The sequence below is a fragment of the Hemibagrus wyckioides genome, linkage group LG08 (assembly GCF_019097595.1).
Source record: "Hemibagrus wyckioides isolate EC202008001 linkage group LG08, SWU_Hwy_1.0, whole genome shotgun sequence".
NCBI classification, from domain to species: Eukaryota; Metazoa; Chordata; class Actinopteri; order Siluriformes; family Bagridae; genus Hemibagrus; species Hemibagrus wyckioides.
In genome coordinates this window covers 6,907,710-6,927,500 of record NC_080717.1, presented here as the reverse complement: position 1 = coordinate 6,927,500, position 19,791 = coordinate 6,907,710, and the positions used below count along the sequence as shown (strand labels likewise).

The 19,791-nt window shown below is 38.1% G+C and overlaps 1 protein-coding gene across 1 annotated transcript in view; it reads left to right on the top strand.

The window, feature by feature from the left end:
- aff2 (AF4/FMR2 family, member 2) overlaps window positions 1-19,791 on the top strand; it is a 254,016-nt gene that overhangs the window by 51,682 nt on the left and 182,543 nt on the right. The window contains exon 2 of the mRNA XM_058398044.1: window positions 11,910-12,030. Coding sequence (XP_058254027.1) covers window positions 11,910-12,030 — 121 coding nt within the window. The remainder of the gene's footprint in view (window positions 1-11,909; window positions 12,031-19,791) is intronic.

The window sequence follows — 19,791 nt, the reverse complement described above, 5'->3', positions numbered from 1 at the left end:
CTTTTAATGTAAATGTTCTCAAGCAGCCGGCTTGGGGAAAATGGTGCGGTTCGCTGTGAGTGTGTGTGTGTGTATGTATGTAGGGGGGAAGGGTTCTTGATATGGTGATGTGAACATTCTAGAACGTATAACCAAAGAGAATAATCAGAATCCTGACAGTGCTAGAACTCTATTGTGTGATTGTGTGTGTGGGAGAAATAATACGCTTTGGGGGGCATGATGATGCAGGAAAATAATCAACAGTACAGAATAATGAGGAATTCCACAGTGTTGTGCTATTATTCCTGAATAATAAAGGAATACTGGTGCATTTCTGGTGCCCTGTGGGAGGAGCTTTCTTTCTTTCTTTCTTTCTTTCTTTCTTTCTTTCTTTCTTTCTTTCTTTCTTTCCATTCTTCCCTTCTTTCATCCATCTGTCATCCATCCATCCATCCATCCCTCCATCCATTTAGTATTACTGAATAATAAAGGAATACTGGTATATTTCTGATGCCCTGTGGGAGGAGCTTTGTTTGTTTGTTTCTTTCTTTCTTTCTTTCTTTCTTTCTTTCTTTCTTTCTTTCTTTCTTTCTTTCTTTCTTTCTTTCTTTCTTTCATCCATCTATCCATCCATCCATCCATCCATCCATCCATTCCATTTATCCATCTGTCTTCCTTCCTTCCTTCCTTCCTTCCTTCCTTCCTCCCTCTTTCTTTCTTTCTTTCTTTCTTTCTTTCTTTCTTTCTTTCTTTCTTTCTTTCTGTGTGTGTGTGTGTCACGCTCATGTTTGTCCATTATTTCAGCCCTGGCAGTATCTGATTGATGGGCCAGTCGCAGTATCACCTTGCTGAGGGTCAGACGAGAGCTTTGTCTCATTTTACAGGGTCCTTTTTCTCAGTAATGGTGTCGTGACTTTATACCTGTTTATTTCCACCGACGCTTCTACAAATGTAAGAGAAGAAAGGCGCATCACAGGTGCAAAGCTTCTCTGTTTACAAATCCTGGAAACAGAATTCAGAGCTGTGTCCCAAATGACATACTATACACTGTGCACTTATACTACGCAGTATGTTCTCTACCATCAAGTATATGAGGTTTAGCCTCTCTTTTTTCCTTACTTGGAAATATAAGCCGTTCCCCAGCTGATGGAAGATGATCTCAAACACACCTAATGTTCCATCTCTAGCTTTAGCAGATTAGTCATAAATTTCTTCATTTTACTATTTATGTCAGAGTCAAGACAGTGGTTTGGTTTCATATATTGTGTCTATAAATCCATCCATCCATCCATCCAATCTATTTTCTCTAGCATTTATCCTACACAGGGTCATGTGGGAGCTGGAGTCTATCCCAGGAGACCCTGGACACAAAGAAATTTACATTTATGGCATTATATTTTATCTCATTTTATACAACTGAAGGTTAAGGGCCTTGCTCAGGGGCCTGAGATTTGAACTCACAACCTTCTAGCCAGTAAGTAGTCCAACACCTTTCCCACTAAGCTACCACACACACACCCATTCACAAACCACAGACAATTTAGAGATAGCAATCAGCCTACCACACATGTCTTTGGGCTTAGAAATCAGGAAATCAGAGTACCTGGAGGAAATCCCCAAAGTACAGGGAGACCACACAAACTCCACACGCACAGGGCGGAGGCGGAAATCAAACCCCTCAACCCTGGAGGTGTGAGCCGGATGTTAGATTGGTCCATGTGAGATGGCTCCATGCTGGTCACGCTTGTGTTCATTAAATAATTGGATCGATACTGTAAAATGAACTTTCAGCTCAAAAGCAAGTCTATACGATGATTAGATATTCTTCTTCATGCCAAGCCAAGACAGAAATTGAATTACGTATGCTTGATGATGATTCCTGAAGTTCATCTTATTAGGCGCACTTACATTTGGGCATCTTGTTTTTGGCGATGTGACAGAAAAGTGATGAGAAGGAATCGCTTAGACCGCAGCATTGTTATAGAGATCAAAGAAGAGTGTTGTGATCGGCTCAAATGACCCTGAGTACCATTTTACACCCTGATTTCTGCTACATCCTTCACTTACTTAAGGTGTCAATGTGGACAGAAGCTATTTTTTATTACATAAAATACAGGACATTTCCTTAAAAGTATATGTATAAGGTGGCACTGGGGACATCATAATAATCAGATGGTGCAATTTAATTTAATTTAATTTAATTTAATTTAATTTAATTTAATTTAATTTAATTTAATTTAATTTAATTCAATTTAATTTAACCATTATTATTTAATTTAACCATTATTTTTTATTTTATTTTGTTTTATCACATTTTATTTTAGTTTACTTACCTGCATTTCATATTCTTTTCTTTACTTTTATATTTATTTTTTATCTAATTAAATATTTTTTATTTTACTTCAGCCGATGTTATAAATACATCTTGATGCAAGTATCACCTTCTTTTTCACTGTTTAAGAACCGCAAGTTATTTAATTTATTAGTCATAATCATTATGGCAAACCCATAAAAAATGACCAGACGTGCCATTTTGGTCATATGACAGACGAAATCGGTCGTAGATCCTTTCAGCAAATCATCTCGCGCGTTGTTATCGAGCTTGCACGTGTTTTTACATACCCAAAGCTTTAGTAAATCGGGGAGCGTCAGCGTTTGATGTGTTAGCATGTGTGAAATGTGGCGTAGGTCCGGGCAGACGTGTGGAGGAGTGCGGCTCATGAGGTCATCGCGGTTGTCTAGACGTGACTAAAACCGCACTTGTTTTCAGCTGCTCTGTCAGTTTATTTACATCTGGGTCTGCCAGCGTTCGTGTCAGGTTAATGGGGGTGAACGGCAAGGCCCGTACCGCAGACAACTGCACAGTTAGCGAAGGCAAACGGTGCCAGGAATAAGTCATTCTAGATTTCTCCCTGTGGTATATATTACACATACATACACAGTTGTCAGTCCATCTGTTTTGTCAGGCTGTCAGTTTTGTTAGTGTATACTCTAGAGCCACTGGCAAAAGATTGTTATTTAGAAGATTAAGATGTTTGGCGCTGAGTGGAAATGGCACTTTTAATGAGTGACAGGGAGCCAGTGGGGGAAATAAAAGAACTGCTGTAAATACTGTAGTGAATAGGAAGTTAATCAGCTTGTGTTCACTGGCACATACTACACAAGTATCCATCAGCCTTGCAAAACTCTTGTACTGTTATAGGACAATAATCAATGTTGGAGTCATGTGATGTGTCCCGGCTCAAAGCAGAGTTAATGTTACTACTCCAGAGTCAGCAGTTTAGAAATTATTCTAAAATAAATAATGAAGAATTGTACTTTTATAGTTGCCTGCATGTTCAAGTTAGCTCCTGTTATCGCTTATGTACTCTTAACTGACTTTAAAAAGTCATTCCTTAAACATCTAAAAAAAAAATTCAGCTTTTTTTCCAGCATGTTGCTGTTAAACGAGAAAGCCTGTACACTTTCCTGTGGCAGAAAACATACTCCTAATTACATATCGCTGACACTGGAGACTCCTTCCGTAACTGTTAAATAAATCTAAACACATTTGAAAGATTAGCATCCAGCTACTGTCACTAAAAGTATTGTGTCTATGGTTTCGTATTTATTCTTAGCCAGAACTGGCCACTAGGGGCAGCAATTGCAAAAAAAGTGCTTGGACCCCGACATCGCTGCTTGATGACTATATTGCATATCGTACAGAATATTGGCAGATAACATAGTTACCCTTACAAATCGCTGACAAAGGAGACTATTTCCATAACTGTTACATAAAATAGAAGACATTTTCAGTTTATTACAGTTTATTATTAGTCTTGATTAGTATTAAAAGCTTGCTATACAATTCCATGTGTTTTGCATTAGAACTATTGTCAGTGCTGCAGTTATAGTAAACTAATCAACACCTTCTGATGTATCAGATTCAAGAATTCAACACTTCTGAGGTAAAAGTGATTATTGCGAGGCATTAATCAACGGGAACGGATGAACCGACTCCTTTTAGCCGTCGCCTGACCTGCGTAGGCTAATAACACAGTGACCAAAGGTTCACATTTACATTGACATTCTACAGGATTGTTCTAGAAAGCGTCCAGTCCTGCATTTTACAGCCTATCACCAACATTTTATTATATCTTATTGCTATTCAAACATGAACAGCGTGTGATTTAAGAAAATCCGCTTATAATTAAGCAGGGTCCTGCTCCAGCTGTGCAACTTTGAAATCGTCGGCCAGTTAAAAGCTTTTCCGGGGCTGAGAATAAGGACGAGCTGCTTTTGTTCGAGGATCGCTGGAAAAAAGCAACAGGAACATCACAGTCAACGCCAAAATAAATCCCCTACCGATGAGAAATGCGGTGTGAAAATAGTGTTCAAAGGAACTGAACACGGAAGTATTATTAATTATAATTATTTATTTTTTTCACGGTTTCATTAAGGCCGGTGTATTGATTGAGGCTCAGTATTAAACACATTAAATGAAATCCTGTAATTCAGTATTAAATTCTGTACCGCACTGATTTTTCTAGACTTTTTAGATGAATGATTTTCCTGTAATATTTGTGTAGACTTTCAGCAGGCTGTGAAGCGGTGCAAAAATGCTAATTAAAAAAAAAAAGAAGCTTATCAGACACACTGGAATAAAAATGTCACATGTGGAGGTAGTCACCGAACTGCCAGTTTCATCTTCCTTCCACATCATCAACCCCTCTCCTCTGTCTCTCTCTCTCTCTCTCTCTCTCTCTCTCTCCCTCTCTCTCTCTCTCTGTCATGCTGTCCTCCACCACAACCAAGAGCTGCCTTGGCATAATTAGAGGGTAGAGGTTAAAGGCTTTCTGACAGATGATTTGCGTCGTAGAAGAGGCCTAGTGTGAATGGGATTTGATTGAACAGATGTTGTTTAAATTTAGAACGGAGGTTTGCGTAACACTTTATTTTACAATACACTAAGCACTGGGTGTTTAACGTGTGTAGGTGAGTAGTGATTAGTGACAAGCGATAAATACGCTTACAAGTGGGACATCAGTCGCGTACTGGATTTCAGAGTCCTTAGTGTTTGATGAGCATCTATTTCATATAATATAGTAATACTTGATACCACAGTGCAGTTTTTCATTCATACATTCATATCTAGAATAGCCAGTGTCACCTATCTGGAATCTGAGAACCTTGAGGAAACCTAATACAACAACCTGAGCTCAGGATCAACAATGCACTTACGACAAATTACATGTAATTGGCTTTTCGAGACTAGATACCGAGGTGTTTTGTTAAGGTTGGGGTGTAGGCATTCATAGGAGGGAGGGTTAAGATTAAATCTGCTTTAAATTTGCCCTAAGTAGATTTCTAGCGATGACTAGGTTACTTCAAGAACGTGGATAGCATCAGCCAATCAGCTTTCAGCAGGCATTTTACATGATTTGTGGGGGGATGTGGTAGCTTAGTCGTTTTGGACTACTGATCAGAAGGTTGTGAGTTCGAATCCCAAGCTCACCGAGCTGCCACTGCTGGGCCCCTGAGCAAGGCTCTTAACTCTCAGTTGCATAAAAATGAGATAAAAATGTAAGTCGCTCTGGATAAGGGCGTCTGCCAAATGCCATAAATGAAAGTGTAATTTGCCCTTAGCTACTGTCACAAAACTAGATAAGTAGGTTCAAGTGTGGTTTCTTATTTGTTCTTGGCAAGAAATGGAAATTTGGGGTGGTATCTGCAAAAAGGTGCTTGGACCCCGCAAATCGCTGCATGTGACTATATTTTACTTGCTTATTGAAGAACTTTAATGCTCGTATATGTATATATACATTCAAAGTAACATGAGATAATTATCATGTATATATCAATATACGTATACAGTATGTGCACAATTTACATCTACTTAATGTTAAGTAAGTAATGTTTATGTTTTCTTGTCACAATAGTGCCACCATGTCTCCTGGGGACATATGGGGACAAAAGTACTCTTTCTGAACAAAACATGAATAAAATTCATCTAGACGGGAAGGACAAGCTTTTGATCGTGGTAGCGTTCACTTCCTGTGGATTTTGTGAACCAATAGAAAGCAAAGGGGCGGAGCTATTGTTTGAGATTGGTAAAATCTCAGATTTTTTTTTTCCCATTTATGCTCTCAGCATGGAGCAGTCTTTTCTACTTATAGGGTTTTTCTGCAATAAAATGCTGTTTTCCATTAATTTTTTTTTTATCTCTGCCTGCTGAGATATTCTTGTTAGTAATGTTGACATTTCTGTATAAATTCTAATTTTTTTTACTTACAAGGTACTTATATTTCGAACTTTTATTAGACAGTGTGCGCAAAGCATTAAAGTAATAATAATATTTTAGAAAATAAATGCTGTTTACTCATTAAAATTGGAGTCGTTATGGAACTGTAGCGCTATATGCTACTATAAACCTGAATATCGGACATCATTTAAATGATAGAAAACATAATAGTGCTACTTTATTTTCCATTTTCTTTTATATAATATACATTTTTTCAAATATATTTTTTGGTTCAATTATTTAAAAAAACAATGAATTATTTCTAATATAAACATTGAACTTGTCAGAAAACCAGAATTTTTTAAATTTAGACCAGATATTCTAGATTCTATATATTACAGTTGTGTTATTGTTTTATTTCTCTCAGTGTGAGGCATACGGAAATTAGACATTAACGAGATGACGCAGACATTAATTCGAACACAGCGGCCATTAAGGTCTAATCGGCCTTGCGGCTGCTGAAATATCCGTTTCTGATTACGCAGAGTGTCGCGCTTAGCTCATTTTCTGATGTCATAAGAAAAATTTCCTTCATCCGTTTGGCTCGTGACCAACCGGAGAGTTTGGCTGTTAGATCCCTGCGTGTCTCTGGTGTAAAATCCCTGTATTGTCAGACAGAGCTTTATGCCATGTGCAGACAGTGAGATGATGTCCCGCAGCATGGGGAGGTCTGTTTACTAAATTGGGTCAAAATCTGGAAACGCGCCTGAGCTCGGCTCCTGCAATATTCATGGGATGACATTTCAGATATAGTGCAGACTCCAGACGCAGTCTCTAATTGGCCCGTGTAGTTAATCACAGAGCGCTTGCATTGTTAGTCAGAAGGGCTGTGGAGATAGACAAGAGCAATTTTGTTGTAATGCAGTGTAACTAATTTATTTATTTATTTTTTTATTGCAGCGGGAGTTCTGTAGAAAAATGTTGGTACGATATAGAAATATATTAGTGATAATATAATAGAAGAAGCGTTTCTATAGCAACAGCTCGTTACGGCGGACTTGTATGTTGGATGCTTCGTATAATCTAAGCCTAATAATAAACATATTAAGGAAACATGTCGTTATTTGTCAGAATTAGCTTTTTATGGTTTCTAAGCAACGTTACAAATTGTGGTGGGGTTTTTTTCATTAAGTTGAAGAAAGAGAGAAGGAAGGGAAGAAGGAAGGAAGGAATTAAGGAAGGATGGAAGGAAGGAAGGAAGGAAGGTAAAAGGTTATAACTGCTATAATGTAAGTGAGATGTCTGATGGATGTTCCCTAACAGTAAATGTTTAAAATGTGGGATGTGTTGTACAATAATAAATTTAAAAAATCCTAATATATGACATTGCTGAGGTAAAAGAGGAATAAAAACCTTTTCAAACTGTCGTTAAAGGAAACTAATCCTGTTATGCAAGGCAATACTATACAACATGGATCATTTTTTCTTGAACTGCACACCTCGCTGTGTTTTATTCCTCTCTGAGATAATATATCAGCATGTCTCAGTTGGAGAACAGGTAACGGGATGAAAGACGACGAGCTTGCTTAGTGTTTCTGCGATGCGGTCGAGTCTCTGTGAGCTAAAACAAAGGCTTCCTTGAGGAGCTGAAGAGGATCCCAGTGGGAGAAGTGGTGTCAGTGGTCAGGGTGGTAACCTGGCACCTGGCAATTACTGCCAGCGGCACTCATTAATCTCACCGAGAGCCGCTCTGCCCTCTGACAAGACTCTCCTGTCACTTCCCCTCTCTCCTGGAGACAAAACCCAGGCTAATACGGCCATTTATATTACATGCAGGTCCACCTATTTGCCAAGTACCTTGGAGGAAGGCTGGCATTTTGAAATGCTGCTTATTTCCATGTGGGCAATTACATTTCCAGCAAGTAGACGGCAGCGAGAACGAGCTGGTTCGCACAACGAGGGATAGGGATTCTGTTAATATCAGTGTGTAGCATTCAGAGATTTATTTATTTATTTATTTATTTATTTATTTATTTGTCACAGACAAGCCATTCTGCCTGTATAAAATGATCACCTTGGCTGTTTGAATCCCATTTTCCATTTATGGACGCTAGCGGATGACAGAGCCCGCAGCGGCTTCTGAGACAAAGAACCGGGAAAAAAAAAGGAAAACAGAAAGAAGAAAGAGGGAGCTAGCATCCGCAGTGCTGAGATTTTTCCCCCTCAGGCGACGTCGTCACCCCACTTATGCAGACTGGCACCTTCCCGATGAAGGGCCCCTATCATTCCCTCGCAATCAATCCCATCCCAGAGCTTCCAAATCAAGAAACTCGAGCGGATCTCCACCTCCGCTGTCACCGGCTTAATGGGGACGATAAGCAGGTCCATATAATTACAATCCAGCGAAATAATTGTAACAAGAGGCTAAACGATTAGCTGTACTTTTAATTAGCCAGTGCTTCAAATTAATAATTGCCGCTTAAATCTGAAATCAGACCCACTGTTGTGGCGCTCTAATAATGGAGGCACTCACTTGCCACTTATTACAGTTTTCTATGCGAAGCCTTCCTGGTGGGTGGGTGGTGCAGGGCGTTTCGGTTGGGGGCTGAACAAGAAAGTGAGGGAGTGTATAAGAAAAAAAGACAGAGAGAGGGAAAGAAAGAGAGAGAGAGGTTGTCTGTTATCATCCCAAAGCAGCGGAGCTCAGCTAAGATTAAATTTATTCAGTTTACTGAGGATATCACTGTTCAGGTTTGCCTTTTTCCATCTGGCTTCAGGAAAAGGTGGGGAGGATACGTTGAGGAGGGGGTGGGGTTTGGGTTTTTTTTTTTTGGGTATTATATTATTGGGGTTGGTGCATGGAGGCTGGATGGTGGTTTCACAGACGAGGACATATTCCACAGCGTCATCATCAAGCTTGCCGTCATGCCTCATTATAAAAGAAGCTCTTCCGATGCTGATTAGGCTGAAGACTCTTTTTTAGAAATCTGTTCTTGCAACGAACGGATAAGGAAAGAAAAAAAATCCTCATCTTCATAAAACGTCCATCCCTCGAGGCTTTGCTCAGCTGTCGACTGATCACGATTTACACACACAGTCTGCGTTGAAGCTTTTTACTCATTTATTTTTATTTTTTTTTATTTGATTCTGTTCATGACTGAGCAGTAGATGACCCAGTCCTTGTTTTTGGGTTGCATAGCAAAAAAAAAAAAAAAACATCTTAGAAACAATAATTAACACTTTATTATTAATTATTAACTATTCATTCTTTAGTTGATCTAAAAAAAAAAAAAAAGCTATTTATATGTTGAGGAGAATATAAAATAAAAGATGGATGGATTTTTATAATGATTGTGTTTTGGGTACAAAGATCACATTTCTTTATTAAAATTATTATTAATTAAATCATAAATAAAGTAGAACAAAAAACATACAAATAATTATTTAAAAAAAAAATTAATACGAATTAAATTAAATCTTATGTAAAGATCCAAAGAGAGCGAGTTTTCAGTATGATACTCGTTCTACCATATAATCCTGTTTATTTTAGTGACGAATGTGAGCATTAAGGTTAGCTACCAAGATGCCACCACTCTTTCTCGTCCTGCTTTACATTAACTGGATTATGTAGTGTCGAGGGACTGCATTCTTCTGGAGAATTCTTCTGGAGATAACGCCTCTGACAGCCGTAAACGTGATCTATCAGCACATCAAAATTATCCGACAGGTGAGCTGACATAAACATAACTGACATCTTGCTGTCATGGCGGCCAGGGAACCGGCGTCAATCTCCTCCTGTCTCTCTCTCTCTTTCCCTCTCTCTCCTCTATTGTTTTTTTATTCCTTCTTTTATGTCGCTTATTTTTCCCCGACCCTCAGAAGAAGTGGCTGTCACCTCCGGGCTCGCTCTCGTTTTTCTCGGCCAGCTCTATTCCACACCCTTTCTGGAATAATTTGATGATGGATTAGACACGGCGTAAAAGCCAGGCGACCCCGAGGAGCGGCTGGGGGAATAGCTAGGGCAGATTGAGAACAAACTTATTCCAGCCCTTCGTCTCTTGGTCCTATCCATCACTCGCTCGCTAGCTCGCTCTCTTAAAGGCTGTTCTGAAGGATCTGAAATACTGTTCAGTAAAACGCTTGATAACTGATACAGGAGTGTTATATTTAATGTAGGCCAACCTGATGATGCTATATAAACCTCAACCAATTTTTATAGTTAATATAGGAAAATCGTATCAAGTCCTCCACGCTCCCCACATCCTTGTACAGAATGTATGGAAGGAAATGATGTTACCTGGGCTTATAAGAAATTTTTTGCTTTGGCTCAGAGTCAGAAAGATGGAGATGCAAGAAACTCTTTCCTTATTCTTTGCGTCTTTCATATGACATATATATGTTCTGAATTGTCGTCTTCAGGGGAAATACTGTACTACATGCAGTGAAATGCTTTTCCTGACTTGTTGTTCTTGTTCTTGTTATAAAAATAGAGTCAAAATTGCAGCCTTTACTTTAACAGGTGAAATAAAATGAAACAAAATGGGATTAGCTGTTCAGGGAAAAAAATAAAGAGACAAAATATAAAGAAAATACAGCATATGAATACAATACAATGACTAATGATGTGAATATGAATGTAGCTGATAATGAATAAAGTGTGTATATTTCCTGTGCACAGAGACCAGATTCGGAGTTTATCCCGGGAATACCGCACAAGCCGGGAACACGCTCTGTATGAGCATCGCGCACACTTTCATTCACACCCTCATTTCCACATAGGAACAGTTTAGTATTTAGAGTAGCCAGCTCTGTCTGTCTAGCTGTGTGTTTCTGTGAAATTGGTGGAAAGCCGAGAACATGGTGGGGGTGGAACCCACACAGACATCTAGAGTACATGTGAAACAGTAACCCCAGCTAAAACTCGAACCCTGTTCCACGCTGTGTCTTTTTATAATATGCAAAATGCAGAAAGCATAGATGGCCTCATCAGGACATCCAACATTTCTTCATTTCTTAGGTTGATCGCAGATCCTGGTGTATAGGCAGACACTAATGCTACAGCTACCAGGTCCTGGGGGACGTCTGTGTTAATCTAGGGCCACGGCGCTGTCTCCGCTGCTGGAATGTAGGCCATTATGCTAATGCTATGGTAATGCCACGTTTACCCTGGGGTACTAAACCAAGCCCAGTCACCTCCACCTGTGTTTTCAGTTGTTGGTGTCTAATTTAGTGCACTACATACACCGTACACACTTTCTGTCATCAAGTAGTCCGGTCTCTGTGAAAAGGAAATGAAAACAGGTTGTTTTTTTCTCTTCCAGAGTGTTGGATCAGTTTGATCTTTTATCACTTTCTGCTTTCACGGTACAGACTTGAGGTGCACTCAGGGGCAGCTGCCACTAGTTCAAATGAGCTTCCTGTAAGAGTCACTGTGTTGATTGCCTTCTGAGGACCTTTAAATTGAGAGGAACTCTCCCTGAGGCCTGATACCCTCTCACTGTCGATTCCTGCCAGAGCGCTGTCCTTTACTAAGCTTCAATCCGTCTACTTTACCGCGCTCCTTCCGTCTGCTTCACATCAGCTCAGGCTCAGATAAGAGCTTCTCTTGCATCTCGTAAAAGCGGAGGCTTTTCGCCGTTTGATTTCTTGCATGCCAACTCAAATCATACTTACCGTCTCTCTCTCTCTCTCTCTCTCTCTCTCTCCACAGCCATTATGAACAGGACCGTTCAGCGCTGAAGAAGAAGGAATGGGAGCGTCGCACACAGGAAGTGCAGCAGGATGAAGATTTGTTCTCCACCAGCTTCAATCTGTTCGGTGAGCCATACAAGGTAAGAGTTCACCCAGAGGTCCAATCAGCGACTGTGCACTTTCATTTCACACCACAAGCTCTGCCCCGGCAGGAAATAAAAAAAAGAACAGCGGTTTAATACGATGGCGCATGCCACTTTATTTGCTGCTTCGTGCTCCTTCGCTTTTTTACTTTCATCCCAATATTCACGCTCGATGAGGATATCAAAATAGGAATGTTTCCTGGGGCCAATAATCTACTGGACGCAATTCATGTAAATGCAGAAGCATAAATAAGATGCCCATATATTTTAGGTGTTTTGGAGAAACAGAAGGTGCCATTATCAAGACTTTTAAGCTTTTTTTTTTTTTGCAAGCAGAAATAAAGGGTTAAATGCGAGTTGATGGGCTGGACAATATTGAGACTGTGATAAACAGTGTCACATTATACAGCAGTTAGTTCCGGTTAACTAATTTAATCGGTTGAAACTCATTCCAAGACTGCTCATATATCATAAATCCACAGCGAGATGTTTGAGTGTTTTTATCTCTATATCTTTCTTCTGTCACTCGTCTGTATTCTTTGCTTAAAAATTCAGTTATTCCAATTATCGTTCTATAGAAACAATCCCACTGCAACCAGTATCACAGTAGCGCTAGCGACATCATCATCGGAAATGATAAACGATAAGCGATTTTTCAAGATTGTAACTGAAGATGAGGATAAAATGAAAGAAAGGAAACCAGAAGAAACTTTTGTCTTTGGAAATCATTCCCTTTTTTCTGTTTGCAGTGCAAAAATAAAGGATTTGGCCACATTGTTTTCAAATTTCTGCTACTCGATATAAATTTTTTAGTTATAAAACTGGTGCATGGAAACAATCTGGCAATTCGGTGTTACTGCACTCTTACTAATGCAATGTTGCTTGAATCTGGTTTTTTTGATATTTTGATATTTTTTAAATTTTTTAAAAAGAACAAAAAAACATTTATAAAAATATTCTTTTTATAAAAAGAATATTTTTTAAATTTAATTTTAATTTTATTTTTTAAATGTAGTTTTTATATTTTTAAACATTTTAAAGAGGAAAAAATACATTTATAAATTTTTTTTTTTTATTTTAATTTCATTTTAATTTTAATTTTATTTTTTTTAATTTGATGTTTTTTGATGAATTTTAAATGTTTTCTAATGAAGTAAAAATGTTCAAATGTAAATATTACATTTCTTTATACTTTTGCTTTTTATTAGTCTTTTATTTTTCTAAACTTTAAATAAATTTTCTGTATTTAAAAAAAAATGAGATACTTAATAATATTTGATTACTGATTTTATTTTTTTAAATTTTCTGTTTGTTTGTTTTTACTGTTTTGTTCTCATATAACGATATTTTTAGTTCCTCATATCATTTTTGTCATACTGCCCATCCCTCGCAAAAGATGATATTTATTCAGGTATTAAAACCCGTTCTCTCAGCTGTGTGAGATTTGTCCACTCAAACTGAACATAATGCTTCATAATGGCACTCTTCATTAAATTCAAAACACTTGTAATTAAAGTTGAATTTTTATAAAAAATAAAAAAAATAAAAAATTAATAAATAAATAACAGAGTTAATTACTCCATTCGGAGGTAATTCACACCCAGGAACAATTCCTCATAAATAATTAAGTGCTAAGTCCTCTCCAGTAAACTCCTGAGTGTACATTAGGTTGTAAAATGAAGTGTTTTGCTGTTGCAGAATAGTGAGTAATGGAAAGGATAAGAAAGAGTCATGATTCTAGCTGTCTATTGAGGTGTTTGGATTGTTGAAATTGTGTCCTATGAGAATCATTACACTAATTTTTTTAGAAAATGTGCATTTCATTACTCTGCAAAGCATTACAGTTTCTTTACTTGTGCCAGTGACACCCCCCCCCTCACATTTTTTTAAAACCACTTTGTTATTGCCAGTGGGCAAGGTGGCTTACTGCTTAGGAGGTTTGCCTTACACATCTATTGCTGTGGGTTTCCTCTGGTCACTTGGGGCTTTTCCCCCAGTCCAAAGATATGTGCTGTAGGATGACTGTCATCTCTAAATTGTTTGTAGTGTGTGAATGTGTGTGTGATTGTGCCCTGTGATGGTTTGGCACTCTGTCCAGGGTGTCCCTCCCCCGAGTCATCTGGGATAGACTCCAGGCTCCCTGTTACCTTGTGTAGGATAAGTGGTACAAAAAGACGGATGGATGGATGGATGGATGTGTGAATTAATGGGTGGATGGATGGATGGATGGCTGTATAGATGGGTGGATGGATTGATGGATGGGTGGATGGATGGATGCAAGGATGGATGGATAAATGGATGGATGGATGGATGGATGGATGGATGGATGGATGGATGGATGGATGAATGGATTGATGGATTGTTGGATGAATGCCCCTTGCTACCAACCAGGGAGGATTAAAGCTATCACATGCTTCTTCTGAGACAAGTAAACCCAATTAACCAGTTCTTTTCAAACTGCTGCTCCTGTTGCGTCACATGGCAGTGTAACATATAATCAGAGAAAAGTGCTGTCTGCCCTCTTCTGCATCACAAGGCCAAGAAGGGGGTTGAACTCTTCAGATTTACCCTATGACATTTATCTGACTGTGTATAGATACGTTGGGAGGTTTGTGCACAAATTTGATTTTATATGAATATACACTACCAGTCAAAAGTTTGGACACATCTAATTCCATGGTCTTTCCTGATGTTTATTTCTTTCTATATTGTAAAACAATGCTGAAGGCGGCCGAAATACACAATAATGTCCTTTGAACAGTTGATATTGAGATATGTCTGCTACTGATGCTCTGTAAAGCCTTCATAACGGCTCTAATGTGAGGTGCTGTTAATTGGTGATTTCTGAGGCTGGTAACTCTAAATGAACTTCTCCTCTGCAGCAGAGGTCAGTTTTGGTCTTGCTTTACTGGGATGGTCTTCATGTGAGCCAGTTTCATCATGGTACTTGATGGGTTTTGCAAATGCACTTGACAATACTGTTCTTGCAAGAACTATTCCAGAACACCTGACCTTCGTGTCTTAAAATAACAGCTGACTGTTTTTTGTTGTCGTTACTTATGGATTACTTAAGTCCATGTGTGTTATTTCATAGTTTTGACTGGTAGTGTATATCCTGCTGTTTTAGTATTTCAGTTTTAGTTTTTCTCAGTCTTGCTTTACTGATAATGGGTGAATTGCTAGAATTGATGGAAACTGATAAGTTGTTTTCTGGACAAACTTTGAAGAAGTCTATAAGGAAATGCTACACGTTGTGTAATTAGTACATTTTAACTATAGCATTCTGTGTAAAATTACAAACAGACACTGTTGTTTGATTGCCAGGAACCCATTTTTCATCACATAGGTCTGTGTTTATCATACTGTGACTGTGGCATTATTAGCAGGTGGTGTTATTAACAGCTAACAACGATCAGAGCGCAACCCACTGTTTAGCATGTGTTAATGCTCCAGACTCCATTAATTAAGTGCCACTCAGGCTGATGGAGATTTGCTACCTAGCATAGATGTGACAAGGCAGGATTTCTGCTTGTTTTTTTTTTTATTATTATTATTATTACAGGTTTAGATTATTAGCTTATGGAACTTGCTATTTAAAAAAAAAAAACTACATCCAAATAGAGCTATTTATAAATTACAGCTTGGATTGTCTATCTCTGTATGTTTTCCTACAATTAACTCCAGACTTATTGGCACCTTTAATGTAAATGCTCTGAACAATTAATAGATATGCTATAATAAACTAATTAATATTTATATTCATCGGCTACTTTAATAGACCACCTGCTCATTTATGCCAATCATGTGGCAGCAGTGCAACATATAATATCATGCACATATGGATGAAGAGCTTTAATTAATGTTCACATCAATCAATGTGACTGTGACTGTGACATGATTGTTTGGTGCCAAACAGGCACAGTTTGAGTATTTAAGAAAATATTAATGTACAGCAGAGCCTTGAGTTTACACAGTCAAGCAAAAAAATACATCCAACAAGCAGCTGTTCCGTGGACGAAAAGGCCTTGGTGGTGAGAGTGGTCAAAGGAGACAAGGCTATAGTAAATCACATAACCGCATTTTACAACAGTGGTGAGAAGAGAAGCAACAGCATGTCGAACCTTTATTGGGTTAAATTACAGTACAATGGTGCATCAACTTCTTTCCGCCATGAAGAGGAATCTGAGGCTAGAGTGAGCTTACCAAAAGACTGTAAAGTTGATGATTGTAAATTTTATTTTGCTAAATTTCAGCTGACCAGTGATAAAAAAAAAACCAATTCCTTAAATAATGCTACAAAAAACGCAAGTTTCTAAAAGGCTTATAATACCCGGGGAAAGACTCTCCTAGAGAGAACAGCTTTGAGAATCTTCCTGTAATGCCTGACAAGGTTGAGGACACTAATATAGGGTCTTGGAACTCTTTTGAATAATCTGGTTTTCATCCCACCAGATTTTGCTTAATTTATTACAATATTAAAATATTATGCTTAAAAGTAGTAGTTTTAATCCAGTACCTGATTTGTTGAGGTCAGCAACCATATGTGTATTTCCTGTTGAAGGCTCTCTTTTGTTTCTTCATTCTTATAATGATAAATGAGGAAATATTTAGAGTTCAGGGAAAAAAAAAAAAAAAGACATTAAACAAAAATTAGAACAAAAATTAGAGCGATTATTTTGATTTGAGGAATTTCTGAATGATTAAATAAATAAATAGAATTATAAAAATAAAAATGAATTAATTTAAATAAATTAAATTCATTTTTTGTATTGTTTGAGCATAATACATGAATTAGTGTATAATACATATATGTAATATACATATAATATATATACATATACATATTATATATGTATATATAAATAATACTACACTACACTAGGTGTGTGAGGTTATACTGTATAGAGTCCTGACCTTTATGTTTTTCTTTTCTCCAAAATAGTTTTTTTTATTTTTTTATTTGAAGGAAATATGCTTCACAGCAACCAGCTATGAAGCCTGACATGTCTGGAGGGAAGTATTTTTTATCTTATGGTTATGCACACTGTAAAAGCCTGGGCAAAATGTTAATTTCACACACTTATTCCCCCTGCACTCTAAATGACTTTCATTCAGCCGGGAAGCTGCATCGAGTTCAGGCACCACTTTCTTTTCCTCTTTTTCTCTATTCTTTGATTTGTGTCCTAAGCCAGCTGTTAGCAGGTGACAAGACTGATTTTTCCACAGAAAGTGTGTGAAAGGGGAGTCAAAGTGCTGTCGATACAGCGGCAAGGAAGACCTCAGGGGTTCAGAATCCAGGATCAATGCTGCTGCTTACTTCTCAGCGCTCCCCGGGCAGTCAATAAAAAACACTGCCTCTTGCCCAGAAGTGGCATCACGTTTCCAGGCTTTTCGCTGATGCGCCATTTAAAGTGTCTTTACTTACTCTTTCCTTGAGTGTTTTGTCTTTAAAGGTCTTCTCATCTTTATAATTATATATATAATGATGTAATACAGTATAATATGTCCTGGCCAATTTTCATTTAGGTTCCTGGCGTTTGGTAGACACCCTTATCCAGAGCGATTTAGATTTTTATCTCATTTTATACAACTGAGGGTTTATGGGCCTTGCTCAGGGGCTCAGCAGCAGCTCACTGGACCTGGGATTCAAACTCACAACCTTCTGATCAGTAGTCCAACACCTTAACCACTAAGGTGCCACATCTCCAGCCAATTATGACAACAGAATTTGTAGCAGAAACAGATTTTAACTGTTTATTTCAATAAATACGATTTAGATATACGACCATGGATAAGCTCTATTGATCACCTTTATTTTTTGAATATTAACTAACAGACTTTTCAAGTCCCGCCCATCCAGCAGCAATTTTATGTTTAATAATAGTATGCCTTTTCTTCCATTTTTCAAGGGAAACTCGTTATAGATTATTAGAAACCATTATACTTTTACAAATAAACCATTTTTCAGATATAATATCAGGCTGTCGCAAGCTAATGTCCCGCCTACCTCTGCCGTGCTTAGCTACTTAATCTACTTAAAAAACAAAATTACTTCATGAATGATAAGCTTACACTAAGAAATTGATCATCAGCATCATCTGTATCAGTCTCTGTCTCATCACCTGAGGTCAAATTTGCGATATTTGACCACGGGTTCTTCACTCGAATTATTTCAGTAATCATTCATCTCTCTTTCGTTTTTTTTATTTCTATTTTAATAATAACTTCGTCTATTAAGGTCGGCACAAAAGGTTGTTAACTTATTACACACTGATTAGAATTACGTCCCTACGGCTATCGCTGTGGTGTGTAGAAAATCGCACTTAGCTAGCCAGACTTCTTTAGTTAGACTGTTTATTTCACTGTGTTTGTTAAACTGGCTTTTTTTTACACAGCAGAAAGCAGACTAAATAAAAACACTTCCGCATTGTTTTGGTGCAAAAATATATATTTGTTTTCTTAAAGTTGAGGTGTCGAGGAATATCATTGGTAGAAAAGCGCAGACACGATGACGTCCAACAGGTTTTCCCAGACTGACACACACACACACACACTATATTAGACTAGTTTTACAGACAATAGCGAAGCATTTGCCATATGGAACACACATGATTTGATTGAGATTTCAAAGACAAGATAATCACATCATGACATATGCCTCCATGTATATTCTCTGAGCCATGTCAAACATTCCAGTGTAATTGATCCAGACAAGAAACAGGATTTATGCTCTTCAAGGAGCCACTTCTGATTCATGTCCTAAGCTACAGTATTTTCGTGGAAACTATAGCTTTAAAGCCTGAGTTTCAAAGGAAGAGGGGTCTGAATCGCCATAACCTACAATGCTACACTGATACTTTTCTTTGAGGACTAATTACAGTCATCTCAAGGCAAGGCACACTTTATCCCTCAGTTCTAGTATAGTCCTCTCTCTCTCTTTCTCACTCTCACTCTCGTCAGCCCCGTATGTCATTTATCTTCATCTGAGCACACACTCTTCCTTTTAGCCTCAGAAATTAGTTTCATCATCAGAGCGCTCTACTTAGAATCTCTATGAATGCGCTCGTCCCCGCTAAATCTGGGTCACTACTGCTGATATCGACCACAATGAACTACTAGAATGTGGTTATTGTTTTCCTCTCTTTTACTTTTTTTTATGGCTTGATTGCTTGAGAGTTTCTTATAATAATGAATGATTTTCTTGTCAGACAGCTCTGTGGACATTTGTTCACGTTATATCACAGTATTAGCAGTACGACGTCTGATGCAGGACACGGGATGGAGTGCATGAAACAACATCGCAAGTAAAAAAAGTATATATTGAGTGTAGATGAATGGATCTTTTTGATTGTTGTATTCGTGGATGATTTAAGGAAATAAATGTAGGAAAGGAGATCTTATGAAATATGCAAGGGATAAAATACCGGTATAGGAAAATAATCATCAGTGTGAACGACTTAGTGTGAATTTTTTAAAGATACGTCGTTGTCCTCCCTCCACCCTGTAAGAATTTGCTGTCCTAGCATTCCAGCGAGCAGCTGTGGATTTGCGTCACCGTCCTGAAACACGCATTCGGCTTTGAACCCTCTCAGCCGCTCAGCAAGCCATACTGTCAAAAAAACAAGAGGGATTTGGACAGGAAAGAGCTTTGCTGAGCCGTAGTGATGTAATGACGCCACGCTCAGCCTTTGTGTGAGCATGCACCGGGAGAGGTAACGGCGCTGATGAAAGATGTGAATACGAGCCTCTCTCGCAGTG